This window comes from Phascolarctos cinereus, unplaced genomic scaffold (genome assembly GCF_003287225.1).
Source record: "Phascolarctos cinereus isolate Bilbo 61053 unplaced genomic scaffold, phaCin_HiC Scaffold_5;HRSCAF=322, whole genome shotgun sequence".
Taxonomy (NCBI): domain Eukaryota; kingdom Metazoa; phylum Chordata; class Mammalia; order Diprotodontia; family Phascolarctidae; genus Phascolarctos; species Phascolarctos cinereus.
In genome coordinates this window covers 409,774,233-409,798,910 of record NW_027555958.1, presented here as the reverse complement: position 1 = coordinate 409,798,910, position 24,678 = coordinate 409,774,233, and the positions used below count along the sequence as shown (strand labels likewise).

The window sequence follows — 24,678 nt, the reverse complement described above, 5'->3', positions numbered from 1 at the left end:
GAGAGAACCAGGAGAAAACTGATCTATTTTTATATCTGCATAAGCATATGTGTGATTTTACCCAAGCCGCTGCTTTCAGCCTTCTTGTCTTTTGATTTGCACTCGTGAATCATTTTATCTGCATGGTACTGAACTTTGACCTTTCTGCAAAATATCACCAAATCATGTTCACCACTCGACTTGATTTTTTTTTCTCATGCTATCAGCAGTTCATTTGATGCACTTAACTCCTACGTTGCTAAATGGATAGAGCATACTGATAAATGAGAGATGTAGATGATGTGGTTAGTATACTGAGTATAACTCACAGAAACTATTTTATTTACATTCAGTTATAGATTTATAAAATATCATGGTAAGCCATATCCCTAATTTTGGCCTCATTTTAATCTTACCAAGAATCTTGAACGAACTCTGTGGACACAGAATGCAGCTTTTAAGCATTTGTGAGAAATAAGTATTTTACACTTTAATCAAAGGAGGGAAAAGTCTTGATAGTTTCTTCTCACTTTTGCTCTTTTCACTGTCATTTTCAGAGGTGCCAGCAGAAAGGTCCCCACGAAGGCGGAGCATCTCGGGGACCAGCACATCAGAGAAACCCAACTCCATGGATGCTGCAAATACTTCACCATTCAAAGTACCAGTAAGTCCTTACTACCTTCCTGAGGGAGACTGCTTTACTCCCCCTTCTTTCTACTTTTGGAGGCAGGGAGCACAATCTATGTTCTAGAACCATTGAGCTAGTATCCCCTTTTAAATTATAGCGTTAAGGTTACCAACTTCAGAAGTTAACTTTATCATATCTAGCTTACCTCTGCATGGAGTTTTTAGGTTTAAAGGGACATTCTTTGACCTGTGGCATGTCTGAGTCACTTTAATAATTGATTATATTAAAGTAGTGTTTCTTTGTACTTGTGGTTTTTTTTTTATCTTTGCACATTGGTGTTTTATCATTTTAATTAGCCATTACCTACCACAGCTTGGTACTACTATTTCACAGAGACGTACAATAGACACAGAACAGTGAGGATGTCAAAGCCATGTGGCAAATGGGGACAAAATTAGAATTTGAAAACAGAATTCTCTGAGTCTGTGTCATTTGTTTTGCTTAAATCATTTTAATGTTGTGAACAACTTTTTGTCCATTATGAAGTTCTGGGGGAATGCCTGTGGAGAAAATAACCAGCTAAATTGATCAGAAGCAGCATGATAGAATAGACCTAGAAACTTGGGTACAAGTTCTGGGTCTGACATTTACCAGATGAATGACTTTTAGGCAAGCCACTGAAATGGGGATAAAAATTCTTACATCACCAGCATCACAGGGTTGCTGTGAGGAAAGTTCTTGCAGAACACTATATACAAATGAGTTGTTATTATGACAGAGTCAGTATTTAAGTAAGTGTCTTATGTTACTTTTTTTTGTGCTACAAAAAGAGAAACTGGGTTAAGGAGAATTTTATGATTAGAAATTTTAAACAACTCAATGATTTTTGGATATTGGTCTGAACTTTAAAATCAGTTGTCTTGTTTGTTGGCCAGAAATATACTAGGCAATCAGTCAATAAGCACTGAATAATCACTTAGTATTTGACATTGTGCTTAACGCTAGGGATAAACACAAACAAAAAGAAAGCCAATCCCAACCCTCAAGGAGCTTACATTTTAATGAGAGAAGACCACACATAAAAGGGAGCTGGATGGGGGTGTCAGGAGAGGTGAGTTATCTGCTTGGGAGCATGGTGATAGAGTCCAGAGAGTCGGAATCAGAAGTAGGAGAGGAATGAAGGGTGGCTGGACTGGAGCCCCTCCTCAGAATAGAGGTTCCAGGAGCAACAGAAGGAGACCTTAGGGATGAAGGGATGTTCTGGGATGAGAAAGCCACAGGCACTAAGGGAAAGTCCAGAGTGAGAAGGCAGCCAGGATCTGGTAGCAAAGTCTAGAGAGCATGCCATTTCAATCCAATTTGTTGTTTTCCTACCATATAGACAGATAGACTGACAGAAAGACAGACAAATAGCAATGCTATGAAGTAGAAATTTTTAGCATTCAGAAATAAAATCAGTTGTCTAAGTCAATATTTTGCTGTTGTTATTGCTAATAAAAGAACATGTTAGAGATTGGGGTCATTTTTAGTGTTGCCAAGTTCATGGCACAGATTTTTATGTATAAGTTGAGAGACAGCATGGTATAATGGGATGGGATCAGGAGACCTGGATTTGAATCCTGACTGGGACATTTATTAGCCCTTTGAAACTAAGTTTTCCTCATCTGAACAGCAGGAGTAACAATATGTGCACTGCTTGTCTTGCAGTGATGTGGAGAAAGTACTTCTATAAACATTAAAGCCGTATGTAAATGTGAGATATTAATATTAGTACTATAATAGCATGGGCTTTGTTAATGAATTTTCACAGTAAAATTGGTATTATTTTCGTTAGGAATCATCAACATGTTTCCTAGAGAGCACCATTTCTTCTTGTCCCTCAGAGACATGTTATAAACTATGATTGGAACATCTGTTAATATCTGTAATATTTTCACAACTTTAACAATTTTTAGACCAGATGCAGGTATAGTATTTGTTTCTTAAGTTGGGACTAAAATTTAAAACTCTGAAAGATTTTTTTTTTGTACTTTTAAAATGTAGTGAAACAAACCACTGGGGGGCAGGGAACCCAAGGGTGTGGGTGTGGGAGTGCACACTTGTGTATATATACACTTGTTTGAAGGATTATTAGAGTTAAATGTTTATGCCTATCAAGTAGAGCTGGTTTATATTGGATTTGAGGAAGTGAAAAAGAACATGGAAAGAATGCTAGGATAAAATATTGACTTCTGAACTTGAAAATTAAAAATCATAGTGTGGAGAAGGCTATTCCCATCTCTTAAAACATAACAATTTTAGAATCAGTCAGATATAGAGTCTAAAACCTGTATATCTGGATCCTTTCAATTGGAACTAGTCTAAGTTATTTATATTTCAACAACAAAGTTTGCAGAAAACTGATTAAAGTTTTATTTTAGAAACAAAATGAATGGAAGTGATAAACTAGTGATATATCTATCAGAGGTGTAGTAATAACCTACTTATCTTTTTGGGAGACTTCATTCAGAACTAAACTACAAACCTAGAAATATACAAAAAAGATCTGTAAACTGCAATTAGCCATCACAAAATGAACATATCTGCCACCACAAAAGGGACTGAATCACTCCCAGACCTTTGTCCAGACAATTGTATATATAAAATGGCAGACGCTGGGAGTAGCAAAAACTGACAGCAGAAGAATTTCTGATATTTCTGAAAATATCGGAGGAATAAAAGGCACAGAGAAAAACTACACAAAGTCTGAGTCCGTTTAGCAGAGTGGCAAAGATCTACATGTTTTAATGGCCCTTCAGGGCATCGCTGGGTTATAACAGTATAGCAATTTATGTCTCCTGGCCTCATTTTCCTCATCTGTAAAACAAGAAGTTTAGACTAGGTGGTCTGTAATACTTTTTCCAATTCCAACAGTCTATGAATATTGTTCAACAAAATGACTCATAATCATTAAGAAAAAAAGGTATGTTCTGTATGTTCTTTCTAAGAAAATAGAGGGGTGCTAAATTTTAGAAAGATTTCCATCAAAAATTGCAAAAGAAAAGAACATTTAACAGTATAAACTTTCAATTATCTAGAAAATTCATTTAAGTGGGGAAGATGTTGTCCAATTATTCCAAGTGGAACTCCTCCTGGGAGTCAGAAAACTTTCATTCCAATATCAACTCTGCCACTAATTTGTTATGTGACCTTTGGCAATTCTTTTGTGCCATTCTGACCCTTATTTCTCTCATCTGTGAAACAAGAACATTGGGCCAGTTTATTTCTTATGATCTCTTCTGGTTCTAAACTTTTTTTTTCTTTCATTAACACTGCCAGATAAATGAACCAATTTGGATACCCATGGCAAGTGTTGTGAATATTTTCAAAATGGCCTATAATTCCAAACAATGAAATAACATTTTATGTGGGTGACCAAAAGATGTGTCTGATAATCAGCAACATGACCATTACAGTTGTTTCAGGTCAGAAATATATTGTCTAGGGCACATTGAGGCATGAAGCTTAATTGGATATATAGTGACTGATGGAATTCTATAGTGGATATAAAGCTAAAACCATAAGATGTCAGGCATTTAACCTTTAAGGATCTAATCTCACCAAGAAAATAGTTTCCTTTTTTTTTTAATAATTCTTGTTTTCCACTTTCTGTGGAAGTAGAGGTGAGAATTAGGAGTAGACATTAGCAGGTGTATAGTGTTGTTGTTGTGGTGGTGGTGGTGGTGGTGGTGGTTGTTTGCATGCAGGTTGATCACTCATGAGATTTTCTAGAAGGGGAATCAGTGACAGACTCCTAACATGGGCTATGCTTCCCTACTTACCTTTCAGATACTCTGGGAATAGAATAAACAGGCTGAAGCAAGTCCTATTTGGAGCCCATCAGTAACATTCTTTTGACAAATATTTATGCCTCATGCAAGGCACCGTGACAGACCTGGTAGGCGGTACAACTACATATACAACACATACATATACAACACATATGATGTATATGATCATTGGCTTCATTGAGCCACATATTGAAATAGTTCTTTTTCACTTAATAGGGAAACCAAATAATATAAGAGCTACTATATGAAACCTCACTGAACTTTTCTACCTGATTGACATGACCTTTTCATCCTGATATCATCACCCCATGTCACAACTCCAATACCAAAAGCCAAAAAGGATTTTGTATCTGCTTCTGGAGGTAATAGGGCACCACTGGAGTTGGCCAAATGGTGGAAGGTGGAAGATCAAATGATCAGACCTATGCTTTGGGAAATCACTTTGAAAATTTAGTGCAGGATGGACTGCAGCAAGTAGAGGCTTGAAGCCAGGAGACCAATTAGCAGGCTGTTTTAATAGTCCAGGCATGAGGTGATGAGGGCACGTACCTGGTGAGTGCTGGCAGTATCAGAGGAGAGAAGTAGGCATATGTGAGAGATAGCACAACAAAACAGTTGGACTTGGATGTGAGAGAGAATGAGGAATTAAGTGTAACACCTAGGTTACAAGCCCAGATGACTGGGAGTATGGTGGTACCCTTGACAATAATAGGAAATTTAGAAAGATGGGAGGGTTGAAGGAAAAGATAACAAGTTCAGTTTTGGATATGTCTCTATGGGAGAGAATCATAGTTTGTGGGTATAATGTGGATAAAGATCCAGCAAAGAAGATGAAGAAAGAGTGGTCACACAGAATATCAAGGAGAAGAGGGTTATTACAGTGTCAAAGGCTGCAGAGAGGGCAAAAAGTATGAGGATTGAGAAAAGGCCATTAGGTCTGGCAATTAAGCAGAAAGTAATAACTTTCGAGAGAACACTGAATGATGGGCTTGGAAGCCAAACTGCAAAGAGTGAAGAAGAGAGTGAAGGAAAAGGAAATGGATGCACCTATTGCAGACAGCTTCTCAAGGATTTTAACCATAAAAGGGAAAAGAGGCATCAGACAACTTATGGGATAGATCAATCAAATGAGAGTGTCTTGAGGATCTGGGAGACATGGGCATCTTCGAACACAGTAGAGAAGTGGTCACTAATAGGGAGAGATGAAAGGCAAGTGAGAGAGTAGGGATGAGAAAGAGGACAATCTTCTGGAGGGGGAAATAAAAAAAGATAGAACAGAATCATTTGTCCATGTAGAGGGATTTACCTTAGGAAAGAGAACGGCCACCTCTTCATGTGAAACAGGAGTGGAAAAAGGAGACAGTGGTAGAAGGCATCTGAGTAACGTGAGGTGGGGAGAACTGGAAGCTCTGCTGATGGCCTCAATTTTTTCTGTGAAATGGAAGGCATGGTCTTCAGCTAAGGGAAGTAGAGGACTGGGGAAGAAGCTGTGAAAGATTTAAAGAGAGGTGAAAAGTTTGGCACTTCTGCTATGGTAAGTGGGATAGTGAATCCATTAGGGAGATCTAAAAAGATCACTCATTTCATTGAAGGCCCAGTTGAGATTTTGTAATATAAGCTCATAATAGATCCAGTCAACATAATATAATGATTTTTTCCAACTTTGTTCAGCAACATATCGATGTGAAGTCAGCAGATGGTGGGTGTAATCCACAGCTGGAGTTTGGCATGGCAAGGTCTTTAATGGGATAAAAGAACAAGGGACTTGAGAGAAAAGGACAGTGTAGAGTTGAACTGGTTCACCAAGAGGTCAAGATGGGGAAGTGATAAGAGTGTAGCCAGTCGTAGCCTAGGAAAGAATGAGGGGTAGAAGAATTAGAGGTCACTGTGGGGATGAAGGACAGAGTTTGGAATTACAAGATAGACGGAAAGGTGAAATGCTAGCATTATGATAAAAAAATTTCATGGTTTCTGAAGATGGATGTAGAACATTTGTGTATGATGACAAAATTAAGGATATGACCATCTCTGTGTATAGCTGAGATGAGGTGGAAAAGTAGGTCATGGTAAATGAGTAATGTGAAGAATTGGGAGGTTGGGATATTTAAGGGAGTTTTAATATGTATGATGAATCTTGTACAAGGTAAAACAGTTGGAGAGGCCCAAAGACTGACCCAGCCACTGAATTCATTTAGGAAGGAAGGAGGACATCCTAGAAGTCTATAGACAATCACTACCAGAATCTTTCTGGTTTATAAATAAGGATTGAATATGCCTGAGAGGAGGAGAGATTATTGAGACAGTGGTAGAGGAAGGATCTGGAAATGTCAATGGATAGCAAGGCATAAACCAATTCCCTCACCTTAACTGTGGGGCTCAAGTTATAAGTGAGAGTAAAATCAGTACTGGAAAGGGTAACAGGGGAAGCTATGTCATCAGGAACTATCCAGGTCTCTCTGAATGCAAGAAGATGGAAGGAGTAAGAAAGTACAAGTTTTAAGATGAAGTCTAGTTTATTGTTACCTGTGGAGCAGGCGTTCTAGAGGGCACAGGTTGAAAAATGGGAGTTTGGGTCAGGGGGCAGATGGGAAGTTGGATGGGAAGGCAGTAAAGGAGTGGTCAATGGGAGATAGAGAATAGGGCTTTAAAAATGGCAACCAGAGGTTCAGAATCTGTGGGGTGGGCAGGGTAAGACAGGGTGGAATTGTGTTAATCATTCTTTGAGGAATAGTTGGCTATCATTGTCCATGGAGGTTTGTCCTTGGGTGGAGTTGCCCCAGGGCATCAGGCAGCTAGGGGCAGCTGAAAAGCAGCTGGTAGGGGAGGAGAATGAGGGACATGGGTTTCCATTTGCAAATCCTATTTGAAATTTGATAGGAGGGCATATAGGCAAAGCAGGCCCTGTGTGACTGTAGGTGGCCCAAGAAGGTACCTAGGACACATTGGAACTGTTCAGGGAAGGCTGGCCCTGTGGAATATAGCTGGAATTTCACAGCACGGCAGGCTGTGTGTGATTGTAGGTAGCCCAAGATGGTACCTGGACCACAATAGAAAGGCATACAAACAAAACCAGCCCTTTGAAGATGCAGGTAACCCTGGAGAGCAATGGAATGGAGTTCAAGCAATGTGAGTGCTATGGAACTGACAGGAAAAGTGAGATGGTCCAAGGGGGTTCCTGGACCTTAATGGAATGGAACATCATGACAGATTATTAACATAATAATATATAATAAATAATATAACATAACAATTATTAATACAATAACATATAACATAATAAAAAATATTATGGTAATAAATATGAACTACTTGTGTGCCAAGGACTAAACAACTTGTCCTTGGATCATTTCTAAGTCTAATCCCAATTTTAAATCTAAACTCATTCCAAAAAAAAGATGAGCCAAATGAAATAAGAATAAAAAGTTTATAGTCCTAGAACATTTTAAGGGTTTTTGATTTTAGGATGGATATTGATAAACTGTAGTGGAGACAGGATAGTAAAGGACCTCTATCATGCCATTTGAGGAATTGGGGTTATTTACCTTAGAGGAAAAAAAGACTTGGAAGTGGCAGGATCACAATTATTAAGTGGGTAAAAGGCCACTATACGGAAGAAAGACTAAAGAATTTCAGAGTTAGAAGGAATCCTATCGGTCATTTTGCTCAACCCTTACTCAAAAACTATTTCCACTAAAATGGTTCATCCAGCCTTTGCTTGAACGCCACTAGGAAAGAAGAACCTTCTACTTCCCTAAGTAACTTATTCCACTTTGGAATAGTTTGAATTGTTGGGATATTTTTTCTAGACATCAGCTTTAAATTTGTCTCTTTGACACTTCTACCCATTATTCCTTGTGAAACTGATTTCCAGAGCCCTCTGTTCATTCATTCATTCATTCATTCATCCAGCCAGGCATCCTTATTAATTTAATTACAAAATTCTAGGCTATTGTGATCTTTTTGGATCCTGTCTCTTTTCATTCAGTGTGCCGTTTCCTTCCTATTTCGATATCATCTGAAAATTTGATAAGAATTTAGTCTATGTCTTTAACCAACTCTTTGACAAAGATGTTCCCCAGCATGAGTTCTAGGGCACTCCACTAGAGACCTCATTTCAAGTTGCATTGAGGCAGTCATTCAAGATACAGAATAGAAACTAAATCTGTGATTTCATTGGTATAGGGAGCTCCTCCCAAGAAGAAACTTCCTCTACCAATGCAGATTGGTAACTTTTAGTCTCAGAGAATTACTCAAAGACTGAAAGATTAAATGATTTGCCCATGATCACACAGTCCATATCTGTTCAGTATGTCTCTGGAGGTACTTTTATTTATTTGTTTGTTTATTTATTTGTTTGTTTATTTATTTATTTGTTTGTTTATTCATTCATTTATTTATTTATATTTAGAGTTTAATCATAAAGACTCAATATGACTTCATTAAGAACAGATTGCACTAGCCTAACCTTATTTCCTTTTTTGAACAAGTTTACTAAACTGGTAGTTGAGGGAAGTTCTGTAGATATATATAGATATATAGTTTTAGTAAAACATTTGATGAAGTCTCTTATGCTATTTTTGTGCAAAAAGGGGACAAATTTGGGTTAAACAAAGTTGTAACCTATTAAATGGCTGGTAAAGGCAGTTATGTTACCTCCATCTATAGAACCTGTTCTCTTGGGTGGTAGAGTCTTAATTTTTTTTTTAATATCTCTTCTGCCTAGCACATTACCTGGCAAATAGTAGCTACTTAATAATTGTACTAAATCCAAGGCTCCATCCTGGACACTGTTCTCTTCCCTCTTAACATTATCGCACTTGATGACCTCAGCAACTCCCATAGATTTAATTATCTTTATGTAGATGAGTCCCAGATCTATATATCCAGCCTAAGACTATCTCCTGAGCTCTAATCTTGGATCCTTAACTGCCTGTTAGACATTTCAAAATGGATATCCCATAGACAGCCCCAAAAGCAAACTCATTACATTTCCTCCCAAACCCATCCCTCTTTTAAACTTGTCTTTTTCTGTTAAGGACATCAATAATACACAGGCCCCTAGGTTTATAACCTTAGTATTATCCTCTACTCCTCACTCCCCCTCACCCCACATATCCAATAATTTGTTGAATATATTTCCATTTCCTCTTCCACATCTCTCAAATTTATTTTCTCCTTGCCGGTCACATAACTACCACCTTAGTTTAAGCCCTTATCGCCTCTCTCCTGTACTATTTGCATAACCTTTTAATTGTTTACTACTCCAATGTATCTTCAACATAGCTGGAAAAGTGATTTTTTTCTTAATTCCAAATCTGACACCAAGATTCCCATACTCCATAAATTCTAGTGGCTCCATGTTGCCTTTGTGATAAAATATAAACTTCTCTTCAGCTCTTAAGACCCTTCATAATTTAGCCCCAAGCTACCTTTCTGTCTTTATTATTCATTGCTCTTCTTGCACACTACAATCTGCCCCAACTGGCCTTCTGAATCTTCTTCACCCATGACATTCCCTCTCTCATCTCTGAGTCTTTGTGTTGGCCCTCTACCAGTCTTGGCATACCTTCCCTCTTCACTTCTGCCTCAAAGAATCCCTGACTTTTTTCAAGGCTCGACTCAAGCACTGTCTCCTATGTGAAGCCTTTCCTTATGCCTCCTCCTTCCCTAAATGACTTTGTATGTATATATCTTTATTCTGTATGTGTATATATACATATACACACATACATATATGTGCATGTATGTGCGTGTACATGCACACATGTACACACACACACACAATATTGTTTCCCCCCATAGAATGTAAGCTTCACTTTTTGAACTGAATTTAATCAAGTGCTCTCCTCTTATCCATGTTTAGCTACACTCAATTAGTCATTTTGATCCTCTGAAGTTTTATATAGAACTCTTCATACAGTTTATTTGATCCTTAACTCTGTGGAGCAGGCAGTAGAAGCATTATCAGTCCTTCACAACTGAGAAAACTGAAGTTCAACTCTGTCAAGTGACTTTCTCATGGTCTTATTGCTAGTGTGAGTGGCAAAGTCAGAACTGGAATCCAGATATTCTGGCTCCATATCCAGCACCCTTTTCCCTTTGAGTGCCCTAATCTACTAGTTCATTCCTCAGTCTGCTTAATTCCCATGACCTATTCCCTTACTCTACCTCAGCTATAGTAATAATAATTTATGTAAAATGTTTGCTAAGCACTTTATATGTTATCTCATTGTAACTTCACAGCAATCCTATGAAGTAGGTAACAGTTACTATTCCTAATTTACAGATGAGGAAACTGAGGCTGAGAGGGGTTAAATGACTTGCCCAGAATCACACAGCTAGTAAGTGACTGCGACATGACATCAACTCAACTTTGCTGACTCCATGTCCAGTACTCTGTCCACCATGCTACCTACCTGCCTTGAGACACAAGTTAGGTCAGTGTTTTAGGAATATTAGTTTGGGTAGTCTAAGATTACAGGGAATAGCGATCAAAGACACAAATTAGAGTGATAATTACCCACCAATACTCTACTTCCATTACCAAAAATTCTGAAAAATCTCCTGATCACAATCTCCTATTGTTACCTGTCTTCCTATGCTTTACTATGCTTCCAAAGTTATTCTTTGTCCTTACCAGGATCTCTGTTCTCTCAGTCTTTTACCAAGCTGTTACCCCTACTCTGCCAGATTCTTCTCCCTTCCTAGTCAAGACTTCAGAGTGAATCATGCCATCTTCAACTCTTAAGCCCATTGCTTTCTTGTTTTATTACTATTTCTCTCCTTGTCAAATTGTTTCCCTGGATTACTCCCATCATTTGCTTCTTCCACTCCTGTTCACACTACTGAATGGGGTTAGAGGAAGTCATGTGATTATCTAAATTGTTATCTAATTTCAACTGGACCCTAATTACAGCAAGGTAATACTTTCACTTCTCTCTGATTAATTCTCTATCCTATTCCCCAAAGACACTGTTCCAAACCTTTTCTCTTCAGTTTTCCCACAGTGTCCTCTTCCCCCACTCTCTGTAAGAACTAAGGTTCTTGCCTCAAATCATATCCCAAAAAAAGCAATTGCTATTTGCTGAGAACTTTCTTTCTCCCCTCTTCCTCACTTGAAAATCCCTTGACATCATTCCTCTACCATTTCATCTTCTATTCTAATCTCTGATGAAGTAATCCTTCTCTTCACCAAGGCCAACCACTTTACATGTATCCATATTCCTGTCCCTTCCTGTTTTCTTTAGCAGATTGCACACAGTCATCTCATATCTGTCTCTAATGTTTAATATCTCCCTGTCTACTTGTCACTTCTCTGCTACCTCCTCTATTCCCCACCCCACCCCCCAAAAAAAAGCAAAAACCCGCACTAGATTGCACCATCTTGCTATCTATCAATATTTCTCAGCTCCTTTATGGCTAAACTCCTTGTAAAAGCTGTCTAAAGCCATCTACACTCTGTATCTATTTCTTCTTCTCTCATTCTCTCCTAAATCTTCTAAAATTTGGCTTCTGACCTCATTATTTATTGAAACTATCTTCTTCAAAATTTACAGTGATCTTTCAATGGACAGATATAATGACTTTTTAATCATCTTTCATCATTCTTAAACCTTCTAAACATTTTATGCTCTGACTACCATCTTCTCGATATTCTCCCCTCCCTGAGTTTTCATGATATATCTCTCCTGGTTCTCCTACCCAGTCTACATTAATGATTCATCATCCATGTCATGTTGGTGTTCCCCAAAGCTCTGTCCTGGGCACTCTTCTCCTTTCCCTCTATACCCTTTCACTTGGTCACTTCATCAGCTCCCATGAGTTCAATGATCTCTATAAATCAACTTCTAGATCTGTATATCCAGCTCTAGTCTCTCTCCTGAGCTCCATTCCCATATCACAACTGCTTATTGGACATTTCAAACTGAATATGCTGTAGGCATCTGAAACTCAGTGTATCTAAAACAAAACAAACTCATTATCTTTTCCTAAAACTCAACCCTCTTCTGAGCTATTGTGTTACTTACTGTCTAGGGCACCAGTATCCTTCTCATCTCTCAGGCTTACAACTTCTCTATTCCTCACTCTCTACTCACCAGATACCCACATACATGAATACATACATAAATGTATACGTGTGTATGTGTGTGTGTGTATATATGTGTGTATATATATATATATATATATATATATATATACATATATATACATATATATAAAATCAGGTACTAAATCTTATAGATTTATCTCTACAGCATCTATTGTATATGTCCTCTCTCTGCACTGACACAAACACCACCTTGGTTTAGGCTTTTATCTTATCTTACCAGGACTTCTACCATGCTCTAGAAACTTCTTCATGCTGACGCTCACTCAAGCTCTGGAATTCACACTTTGAAAGTATCCTCCACCTCTTCAGGCTCTGATTGGATGGCCCATCCAAGAACCTGTATTTAAGGAGTATGTCCAGGCCAGCCAAGTCTCATTCCTCTCCAGCTTGCACTCCTGGACTTTGTCTACCATGCCCCTGCTCTGTACTTGGCACACCTTGGGTCTTCTCCATCTTCCCTCTTCTTGTCAGCTTCTTTTCATTTGTTATCTTTGTGAATTAGGATGTAAGCTCTTTGAGGGCAAGGACTATCTTTCAATAAAAGGCTTGTTGACAGGATGACTGGTACCCCTACCCTAATTCACCTTCCACATGGCTTTCAATGTTATCTTCCTAAAGTTCAGATCTGACCATGTCTGCCCCCATTCAATATTCCCTATTACCTTTGTGTCACATATATATGCCTCTGGTTACATAAGGGTTCTTAATCTCAGGTCTATGAACTTGTTTATTTGTTTGTTGTTAATATTTTAACAACTGTATTTCAAAGTAATTAGTTTCCTTTCTGTTCCTTAAACAAAGGTAGTCTCTCTCCCAAATACAGATTATGTCTTTAAAATGTTTATTAATCATCCCATAATGAATAAATATATATGCACTTTATGTTTGTGTGTGTATGTGTGTGTGTTCTCATGAATTTCATGAACAAAGTGCCCAATTTTGCATTTAGTGAAATTTTTTTATTCCTTTCCTTGAAATTTTAAACCACTCTTTCCTCATCAGGGGTGTTTGTGTTGTGCTTCATTTATAAGCTAATTTATGGTGTCTTATTTAAGATACATGTTAGCAAGACCATTTAATAACTTTCAGATAATTATGTGATTAATGGTCTATAAAAAAGGAAAAATAGAAGTGTGTTATTCATAAATGATCATGGTAAGTGGATGTTCTCTATTCCATCTCTCTGTGCTGTTGAAGTAGTTAAAGTGAATTTCAAAGCATCCCATTGAGTTTTTTCTGGGTAGGTCTTAGCAGAAATGTTTTGTGTCAGAAAACAAGACAGAGAAAGCTAATTATCTTAAGGGAATTACCTTCTGAAGAGAGAACCAAGCAAACTTCCTACTGTCTATACTTCCTACTCTCGTAGTATCACCAACATGTTTAAATCATTCCAGATTTACTATTTGTTTTTTCTACGTTATAAAAATGTATTCAGAATTCTCACATTGGACACTTAAGACTGTCCAGTTCATCAAATATCCAAAGCTAGAGTGGTAGTAGTAGTACTCTAACCTATTACTATCTCAACATCTGTACATTATTTTGCTTATGGATTTTGTTCATAGTTATAGATCATTGTAACTATGTGATTTAACTGTTTGCACTTTTTTAGTTATAAATTTAGCAAGTAAGAAAGCAATAAAGATCAGTGAATAGAAACACATAATTTCCACAAGAAGCTTTGTGAGTATTATGGTATAAACACTCACTCTGAGAGACTGGTTTTCTTAGTTTGCTTCTGGTTCAGAAGGTAATCAAATGTAGAGGAATTTGGTCTGCCTCTTAGCTCTTTAAGAGTCCTGCTAAATGGAACAAAAAAGCGTAAATGCAGGTCAAAACCTGATGAAATCTCTTGACTGTTCTGGAGCTCATATCTTACGCAGTTAGCAAGACCATTGATGCTCTGGAACATTGCTTCATTACTATCAGGTAGCCATAGTTTAAAAGAGCCTCTGATCTTCCCTTACCAGATGATTCCAGGACCTGCCATTCTACCCTTTCAATTCCATAAAAGGGCCAGTGCTGGGATTTTATATCATTAGTGTTTAAGTAGGAGATGACCACTGAGAGCTCCACCAGGGGCAGTAATTAGAAGACTGGGATTTTTCTGTAACTAGGTACCCACATACCTGACCTTGCACAAGTCACCATTTAGAAAATACTTTGACTTTCTCAGAGGAAGGATACTGTACAGATGTTAGATTTCTTCTTTTTGTTTTTCTTTCTCTAGGCGCTAATGAAAAATTTTTGTTATGTATTTGATATCGTGTAATGTAGAACTATTGCTTAGAATTCAGGCAGAGAAGGCAGAAGTCTTCCTTACATCAAGGGGTTTTTTTATCCTTTATTCTTTGCCACATTTTAAACACCTATCCTAACAAACTTTTAAAAGGCTGCTTTACTGGTTTATATTGAGGTTTTCTATCACCAGCCTTTCCAGCAGATAGATCAAATATGTTTATTTTAACAGAGTTTATAAAAAATTTTCAACAGCTAGTCTTTAGGGGTCCCCACTGTTCCAAGAAATAATTTGTTGTTATTCTTAGAGATGTGTTGTTGTTCTTAGAGGCTCAGAAATTAGAGATGAGAAAGTTCAATTAAATTCATCTAGTTCATCTCCCCTGGGAATGCATGGTCGTTCCTTACATTATATTCTCTGATGCTTTTAGAAGTTTCCATAATGTGTTGTCTGAGATAGTACCTATAGATCAGGGGCTTCCAAAGTGGGGTCCCTGACATTACCCCCAAGAGATATGTGATCAGCCAGTTGGAGGGAAGGAAGATGGGCCACATCACACTTTCCCTGAGGTAGGCATTTGAGGACTTGTCTCTAAACCAGTCTCGTAGCTGAATATTCTCCAACTGTGTCCCTCTTCCTAGCTGCACAAGCTCTTAGCTTCCCCTGTTCTGCCCTTGACATTGTCACCTTAGAGCAGTTATATATCCACCATAGTAGTTAGGCAGTTATCGAAAGAACCACCTCCCTTTTCTCTCTCCCTACCACATAATCTCCTAGCATCCCTACCCCCTACCTTCCAATGCACCTCAAGGCTGTGTCACAAGCCTGCACCTCTAGGCCAGTCTCTGCTGCAAGTCAGTGACCAGTAAGAAAGAGCCAACCTCACAGGATGAGTTTAATATGAAGGGATGATATCTAAAAAATAAAGTTAAGGGATGAGAGAGGATTATACTGGGAGAAGAAGAAAGAGAGAGGTAGAATGGGGTAATTTATCTCCCATAAAAGAGGGAAGAAAAAGCTTTTACTGTGGAGGGGAAGTAGGGGAAGGTGAGAGGTAATGAATGAATCTTATTCCTCTTGGATTTTGCTTAAGAAGGGAATACCATACAGACTCAATTGGGTATGAAAATCTCTTACCTTACAGGAAAATACGGGGGAAGGGGATAAGAGAGGGGGGAATGATAGAAGGGAGGGCAGATTGAGGGAGGGGGTAATCAAGAGCAAACACTTTTGAGGAGGGACAGGGTCAAAGAAGAGAACAGAATAAATGGGGGGCGGAATAGGATAAAGGGATAGCTTTTCACAATGTGGCTGTAAGTGTTTTTCATGACTACACTTGTATAACCTGTATCAAGTTGCTTGCCTTCTCAATGAAAGTGGGTAGGTAGGGAGGAAGGGAGAAAATTTGGAACCCAAAGTTTTAAAAACAAATGTTAAAAATTGTTTTTGTATGCAACTGGGAAATAAGATATACAGGCAATGGGGTATAGAAATCTATCCTGCCCTACAGGAAAATAGAAGGGGGAGGGGATAAGAGAAGGGGGGGAGAGAGAAGGGAGGGCAGACTAGGGAAAGGGGTATTCAGAATGCATGCCATCTTGAGGTGGGGGGAGGGATGAGATGGGGAGAAAATTTGGAACTCAGAATCTTGTGGAAGTGAATGTTGAAAACTAAAAATAATTTTTTTTAAAAAGAAAAGAAAATACAAAAAATAAAAAGCCCACCCTTTATCTTTTTAGGTAGGACAGAGCAAATTGCATAGAATGAGCAGAATTTGAATAGGTTCATATATACATTGTATAGCATATCATATTTTCCTTTCTCCCCTAAAACCACCTCTATTTCTATGGAGAGAACCACCAGGTTGTCTATTGAGAATATTCTATTGGGGATAGCATTATCCTCAATTCAGCAGGTTCATCACCCATTATTTCTATCTCTACAATTCCTCTCCAGATTCTCATTCAGCACCCCAGGTCTGGCCTTTCTCATCTCTCACAATGACCTCTTGGCTGTTCTCCCTGTCTCTAGTCTCTCCTCACCCTGAGAATCCAGATTTCCACAGAATTCCCAAAATGATTTTTCTTCAGCACAAGCCTGACCATGTGATAGCCTAACATAATAAAATTCAGTGGTTTCCTATTACCTCTAGGATAAAATATTAAGTTTCCTGTTTAATGTGCTTTACAAACTGCCCCCATCCTATGTTTCCAGCCTTATTACATAAAAAATTTTATTTCATCTTTATGTCATCCATTTAAAATTTCCATTTTATGTATGTATTATATATGGAGTGTTACTGTGGCAATGCATATGTAATTTATAAATAAGTATACATATATTGAGGTGTATGATCAATTTTTTTTTTAACTGAGAGGAATATACAATCAAAAAAGTCTGGAGATGAATGGACCTCTCCTTTTACCTATCATTCCTAATTATTTTGTATCTTGGGGCATAATTCTTGCTATTCATACATTTTGTGAACTTGGAGATTATTATCATGTCCCCTATTAGTCCTCAGCTAATCAAGTATAACAATAACACTTGATTTATGCACTGTCCTTAAAAATCAAGATGATAAAATTGGTTTTTATGGATAAATGAATTACTATATAGAGACTAACACTTTTAAAAGAAACATCACTTTAGCTGAATTTTTTTCCCTCAAACATGATACATATTTCCTGCATTCTTAACCAAAACAGTCTAACCTAACTTAACCTTTTCCTGATAATTCAGGGCGATTGTTTTTTATGCTGTAATAATGGTAACACCCCTCAAGAGTTATTCAAGAGTGTAGGGCTGTTTGTTCCAATATTAAATAGCCCTAGATTACTAAGCTTTTGCAGTTTTTTTTATTGCTTTTTCATTTGCTTCAATATTACTTGTCACTTCTTGTTTTCAGTATCCCTGCCTCTATTTATTTTAAGTGAGGATGACACTAAATTTTTCTCTTTCTTTAGCTGTCATTTTACTCTATGTTGATTTCAAGCCATTTGAGTGTTGCTGTTTTAAGCACTTGTTTTCTTTTTATAAATAACTCATATTTTGAGAAAATAGGTCAATCAGTAAGGTGAATTCAAACATATCTTTAAAATTTCACAAGCATGGACAAAAATGTTTCTAACTTTATTTTATGGAGTCGATATAGTGTAGTGAGAAAAGAAATTGTAGCTAGAAACCTGGGTTGAAGTGCTGACTCCCTCTCCTGCTGCCTTTGTGACTGTAGTATATTTAGCATAATTGTTGTGAGATTCAAATGAGCTCATATCTGTAAAGCACTTAGCATAGTGCCTGGCACACAGTAGGTGCTATATAAATATAAACTCCCTCTCTGTAGAGAAATCATTTAACCTCCCAAAGCTTCATTTCCTCATCTGTAAAATGACAGTAATAATAACATCTACCTCCCAGGGCTGTTGTGAGAATCAAATACGATAATATTTGCTTAGCACCGTGCCTGGCACACAGTAGGCACTATATAAATGCTTACTTCCTTTCTGTAGAGAAACCATTTAACCTCCCTGAGCTTCAATTTCCTCATCTGTAAAATTAATTTGCACTACTTTCCTCACAGAATTGTGAGAAAAACACTTTATAAACTATATAGTGTTACATAAATGGTGACTGATATTATATTACCTTTGTAGACAATTTACAAGCCCTCATGAAAATCTTCTCATTGTTTTATAATTATACCTCATCTTTTGTCTTAACTAAAAATGATACTACCCATTATTCTCCAGACAGCTCCAAATGACTTCTGGCTGTTTCTAAAAAATCGAATCCACCCTTAAAGGATGAAAATTAGCTATTAGTAATTTGGAACTGAGTATATTCATTAATATGGGTAGTTACAGTATCACAGGATCGTAGAATTTAAGAATTAATGGGGACATCAGTGACTACCTATTCCAGCCTCTGTATGAAAGGAATCCCCACTGTTATCCAGCTTTTGTCATCCACCAAGAGGAGGGGAAAGCCCAGCACCTCCCAAGGTGTCTCATTATGCTTTTGGACAGCTCCGATGATTAGGATGTTTTCCTGACGTCAGCCCCGAATCGGCCTCTTTATAACTTGCATCTGTTGCTCCTGGTTCTGTCCTCTGGGACCAAACCAAACAGCCCTTGCCCTCTTCCATCTGACAGCCCCTCAGATATTAAAAGATTTTTATGTCCAATCACCTTCCCCTTCCCCTCTCCCCCAGACTTCCCTGTTCTAACTAAACATCCATAGTTCCATCTGTTCATGCTCATATGACACAGAATCATGTGTGCTGTGGTGGCACAGTAGATAAAGTGTTGGGCCCAAAGTCTGAAAGATCTGAGTGTGAATTCTACCTGGAAAAGCCACTAAACCGCTCTCAGCTTCAGGTCCCTTCCCGCCCCAAATAGGTGGTCCTGTAATCCCTTCACTACCTTTGTTGCCCTCCTCTGGACATGCTTTTAAATGTGGAATGCGATAATGATGACAGTATCACAAATGTAGTCTGATAAAACCAATAAATGTAGTCTAGTAAGACTGTGCCTTTCCTATTCCTAGAAGCTGTGGCTTTTTTAATGCAGTTGTAGACCTCATTAGTTTTTAAAACTAGCAGATCACGGGGGCAGCTAGGTGGTGCAGTGGATAGAGCACCAGCCCTGGAGTCAGGAGGATCTGAGTTCAAATCCAGCCTCAGACACATAACACTTAATAGCTGTGTGACTCTGGGCAAGTCACTTAATCCCAATTGCCTCACCAAAAAGAAAAAAAGAAAAAAAAAACCTAACAGATCACACATCTGACTTGTTGAGATTACAATCCATGAAAAACCCCAGACCCTTTTCAAAACAACTGCTTTGCCCTCCATGCCCCACATCCTGTAAATATTGTACCCCAGGGTAAAATTTAACATATTCATCCCTATTGATTTTCATCTTACTAGACTCAGACCATTGTTCCAGTCTGTCAGGATCTGTTCTGGATCCTGCCTATGTTTTCGAGTGTATTAGTTATTCCTCTCAGCTTTGTGTTATCTGCAAATCTAAGGAGCCTACTACCATCTATGCATTTATACAAGCCATTGGTAAAAATGTTCATTGGCACAAAGCCAAACACAGATCCCTAGGGTTCTTCTTTGGAAACTTCATGCCGCACTGACTGATGTGAACCCTTATGAATCCATTTAATTGTATTATTGTCTAATCCACACCTCTCCATCTTCTCCAAAGAATAGTATGGCATACTTTATCAAAAGTTTTGCTAAACTATAGGTAGAGTATATCCACAGCATTGTCATCCTCATCTACTAGTTCAGTAATCCTATTCAAAAAGGAAATGAGGTTAATTGAAAAGTCAGTCAGTCAATTAATCAGCAAACATTTACTATACTAGACACTGGGAGTACAAAGGCAAAAAATGAAACAGTTGCTGCTGTTAAAGAACTTGTATCCTATGTGAAAGACAGTATTTGCATAAATAAATATAGAGAGAATAAGTGAGATACAAAATAAATAAAAAAAAGTGGTGAGGGAGGATGTTAGTAGTTGGAAGGATCAGGAAAGGCTTTGTATATGTCTGGGGCTCTAAAACTTTTTTGTGTCATGGACTCCACTGGTATCTGTTACCCCTATGTACCCCAACTCAGAGAAATTTTTTAAAATATATTTTCTCTTCATCTCATGTATCTTTGTTCATTTATGAGTCATTTATTTTCCCTCCCACCTCTTCCCCCACCCTACCTTCCAGATTAAAAAAAAAATGCTAAGCACTTGTAAAACATAAGCATAGTGAATAAAAAAAAAAATTTCCCGCAAATTCCCAGATGTGTCTCATTCTGCATATACAAGATGTCCTAAAAATCTTACTTCATTTAGCTTAAAACTGCACTATGACTTTTGGAACATCTTGTATATTAGACCATATCCTCATTCTGTCATAAGGTGGGCAGCGTCCTTCATTATCTTGCTCTGCAATTAGGACTGATCATGGTTCTAAATCTTTCAAAGTTGTTTGTTTTCTCAGTATTGATATTATAGCATAAATTGTTCTCCTAGTTATACTCATTTCACTCTGCATCAGTTCATAGACGTCTTCCCAGGTTTCCCTAAAACTGTTTTTCATCATTTCTTATAGCCAACAATGTTCCATTACATTCATCTACTGTAGCATAATTTGTCAGCCATTTGAAGGGAATGTTTCCAGTCCTTTGCCACCACAAAAAGAGCTGTTTTAAATATTTTTGTATATATAGGACCTTTTCTTTTTTCTCTGATTTCTTTGAGGTATAGGCCTAGTATTGCTGGGTCAAAGGATAGACAGAGTTTAATAACTTTTTGACCATTCCAAATTACTTTCTGGAATGGTTATAACCAGTTCACTACTCCTCCAACATTGCAATGAACAGGCAGTTTTCAGATAAAGAAATTAAAACTATCTATAGTCATATGAAAAAATTCTCTAAATCCTCCAGCATTGCATCACTGTATCTTTTTTCTTATGGCCCCTCCAAAGTTGGTCATTTTCCTTCTTTGTCAATGACAGATACGAGATGAAAACTCAGAGTTGCTTTAATTTGCATTTTTCTAATTATTAGTGATTTGGAACATTTTTTTCTTATGCATATAGATTCAGTTTCTTGAGAATTACTTGTATATACCCTTTGGCCACTGGGGAGTGGCTTTCATATTTTCAGGAATTTGAATCAATTTCTTAGATATCTTGTAAATCAAACCTTTATCAGAGAAACTTGACATAAAGATTTTTTTGTTTCCCAGTTAACTGTTTCTCTTCTAATCTTAGTTATACTGGATCTGTTTATTCAAGACAATAGCTTGAGGGGGATAGTAAAGTCTGGTGAAGATTTTTTTAAGGATTCAAGAGTGATGCATAAAAAGTTTCTTATTTTTAGAAAACAATATCAATGATATTTTTAAAAAACAGAAGAGAACAGAAGGGGAAGTTTTGTTACTATTATGTTAAATTCATATATACTTAACAGTACCAAATTATTATAAATTACAGTTTCATTTAGAATTCATCATCTTTTTTACTGTTCGAGATGCTCACATTTCAAAAATTCATAGCTAATGAGGAAAAGCATAATAAAAAGGAGGAACCAACAAGGGACAATTCCATTTTAAATAGTTTTCACTAATAGGGAAGAATTTGTTGCTGAGTGTTGGAAATTGAACTCTGGAAGTAAGTGATCCCTCCCTCTCCTTTACTTTGTGATGAGGGCAGCAATCTAGGCATAGTCTGACGTGCACCCTAAATTTTGGGAAAGCAGATTTCAAAGGGTTCAGGTAGGTAGGGTCTTAAGGCATAGATGCTATAGAGTAAAACCAAAAAGGATGGGAGATGCTCAAGAATGAAATTCTGAAGACACAAAGGGAAATAATTCTAGAGAAGAGGAAAAGAATTTATTTGAAGAAGCCAGTGTGAACTCTTGCAAATTTAAAAACTAAAACTTAGTTTTTAGAAATAAATATAGAAAAGATGAAAGCAAGGTGAGATAACAGATGAATGAGTGACTATAAAACCATCTCACAATCTTGTGAAATTTGTGTCAGAAATGCTAATGCTCAGAATGAGCTAAAGCTGATGAGGGAAGCTCAGAATAAGTACAACAATGAAAGGGTTTTGAACCATTTTGGGAGAGAAAAAAAGGATCAAAAAAGTGTAGGACATTTGCTTCAGGTGGATGGAATGTGGAAAAGTGACAACAGAGAGAAGGAAGTGCTATTCAATTCTTAATTGCTTCTGTTTTCTCTGCCAAGGAAAGGATTTATACGTGTCCTTGATCTGACATCTTCCTGGCTTCTCTAGCACATTGCCAATGCCCTCACTCATCTACTTTCCAATGTTCAATCTTCCCCTATTGACTGGTTTGAGCTGGAAAATGATTTGGCACTATACTCCCAAAGTCTCATTAAACTGTGCCTTCCCCTTGACCTAGCAATATTACTGCTAGACATGTGTTCCTTTCCCCCAAACAGGTCAAAGTGAGGGAGAAGGGATCCATGTGTACAAAAATATTTACAGTAGTATTTTTTTGTTGCAGAAAAGAACTGGAAACAAGATTAGTGTCCACAAATTATAGAATGATTGAACAAATTGTGGTTTTTAAATGTAGTGTTGGTTTATGAATGTATATTTAGAGCCACTTAGGGCTTGAAACATAACCAAATCTCTTGAATTCTATGGTATAAATGTGGTAGAGAAGAATGTCATGGAGGGGGGAAGGGGGGTGCGAGTAATTCAATTCTGTGATTATACTGGACGGAGCTATGAACCTAGACCCTGGCAAGCTTCACTGTTTCATTGTTGGGTTTGGGGGCTGGAGGATGAGTAGGAGTGGGTCATGATATGATTTCACTTTTAAAATGAAAAATGTAAATTGGACTCTTCATGAGATGCAGATTGGAAACTGAACCACAATCTTGTAGTTTCCTTTAGCTCTGAAAGGTTGTGTCTTGTCCACGGTCATACAATAAGTGTATGTCGGAGGCAAAACTGGCACCTGGATCTTCCAACACCAAAGGAAGCCTTCTTTCCACTGTGTTATGCTGCCTCTCATGCCTAATTTAAATAACATCAAGCTCAGTGCAATTCCTTTTACGTTCTCAGCTAGGACTACTTATAAAGAAATAGTTTATCATGATTTCTTCTCTTGTCTAAATCTCAGAATTTGAATTCCACAGCTTTTGCCTATAATTTTGGAACCCACGGAAACCTCATGAACCTGGGTAATTTTATTTCCTTTCTTACAAGTGCTTGCCACCCTCATATCTTTGTCATTAGATATAAATAATACCCATTGCTTTTTGAAAGGGAACAGTAAAATAATACGTCTAGTCAAATGTGTAGCACTAAATCTTAAAAGAGAAAAATTACCTTAACATAATTGGCAGTCATTCTATTCACCGAAGTAATAATCAATGTTTCTTATCACTTTTTAATCTAGCTAATGTTGCTATAAATATTATTCTTATTTTTATATATATAATTTTTTTAGGTTTCCTGGCCCATTTGCTAGTGTGATGGGGAATGTTGCGTATGACATAAAAGGGTTGTTGTGTTTTTTTTAATTTGGTTCAAATGTGGATCTATATATTTTAAGTGTCATTTTTAATATATTATTTTAATATGAATTTTGTTAATATTTTAATAGGTTAAGGCAAATTCAAATGAACTCCTGATACATTATCAACCCTTCAACAAATACTTGTGTCTACTATATATTCTTATATAAATAGTACATAAAATAATATGATGAAGTACAACATTATTTTATTTACTACTAACTTTGTACTCATTGCCTTTTTTTTTAACAAAGTAGATATTCTTGTGCTTTGAAAACACATGTGCCATTTTCCTTCTATCAACCATTCTTCAACACCTAATCAAACTCTGTGCTCTTCCTCAAAACCTTCCCTAAGCATCCTAACATGCAAAAACCTCAACTTCCTTTGACATCCTATAGTAATTGTTGTTTCTCTAATTCATTTGACAAATAATCATGTACTTTCATGAAAGCTCACCAACTGCTACCTTGAGTTATTGAAATAATTTATTGTTGTTTAATTTTTTTGAGTATTTGTTGTCTTATCTCCCAATGGATGGGGATAGAGATAGAAACTAGAACTGTGATTTCAGTGATATAGGGAACTCCCAGATGAAGAACCTTCTCAGGAATATAAGGTCTTAGAGAAGAGATCCCTGAAAGGTTAAATGATTTGTCCAGAGTTACCCAGCCAATGTTTGTCAAAGGCAAACATGAAGGCAGGTCTCCCTGGCCATGAGGCTCACCATCTCCTGTGCTGCCCTAGCTATATTTGTCTCTAAGTCCATTGTAATTTTCTTGAGGCCTAAGACTGTGTCTTTTAATATGTTATATATCCCTCACTGC

The 24,678-nt window shown here is 37.3% G+C and overlaps 1 protein-coding gene across 9 annotated transcripts in view; it reads left to right on the top strand.

The window, feature by feature from the left end:
- The window catches only part of RASAL2 (RAS protein activator like 2), a 335,304-nt gene that overhangs the window by 255,948 nt on the left and 54,678 nt on the right, over positions 1–24,678 (top strand). For all 9 annotated transcript variants that reach the window (XM_078156478.1, XM_078156477.1, XM_020984301.2 and 6 more), the window contains one exon: positions 537–643. In XM_078156478.1, coding sequence (XP_078012604.1) covers positions 537–643 — 107 coding nt within the window. The remainder of the gene's footprint in view (positions 1–536; positions 644–24,678) is intronic.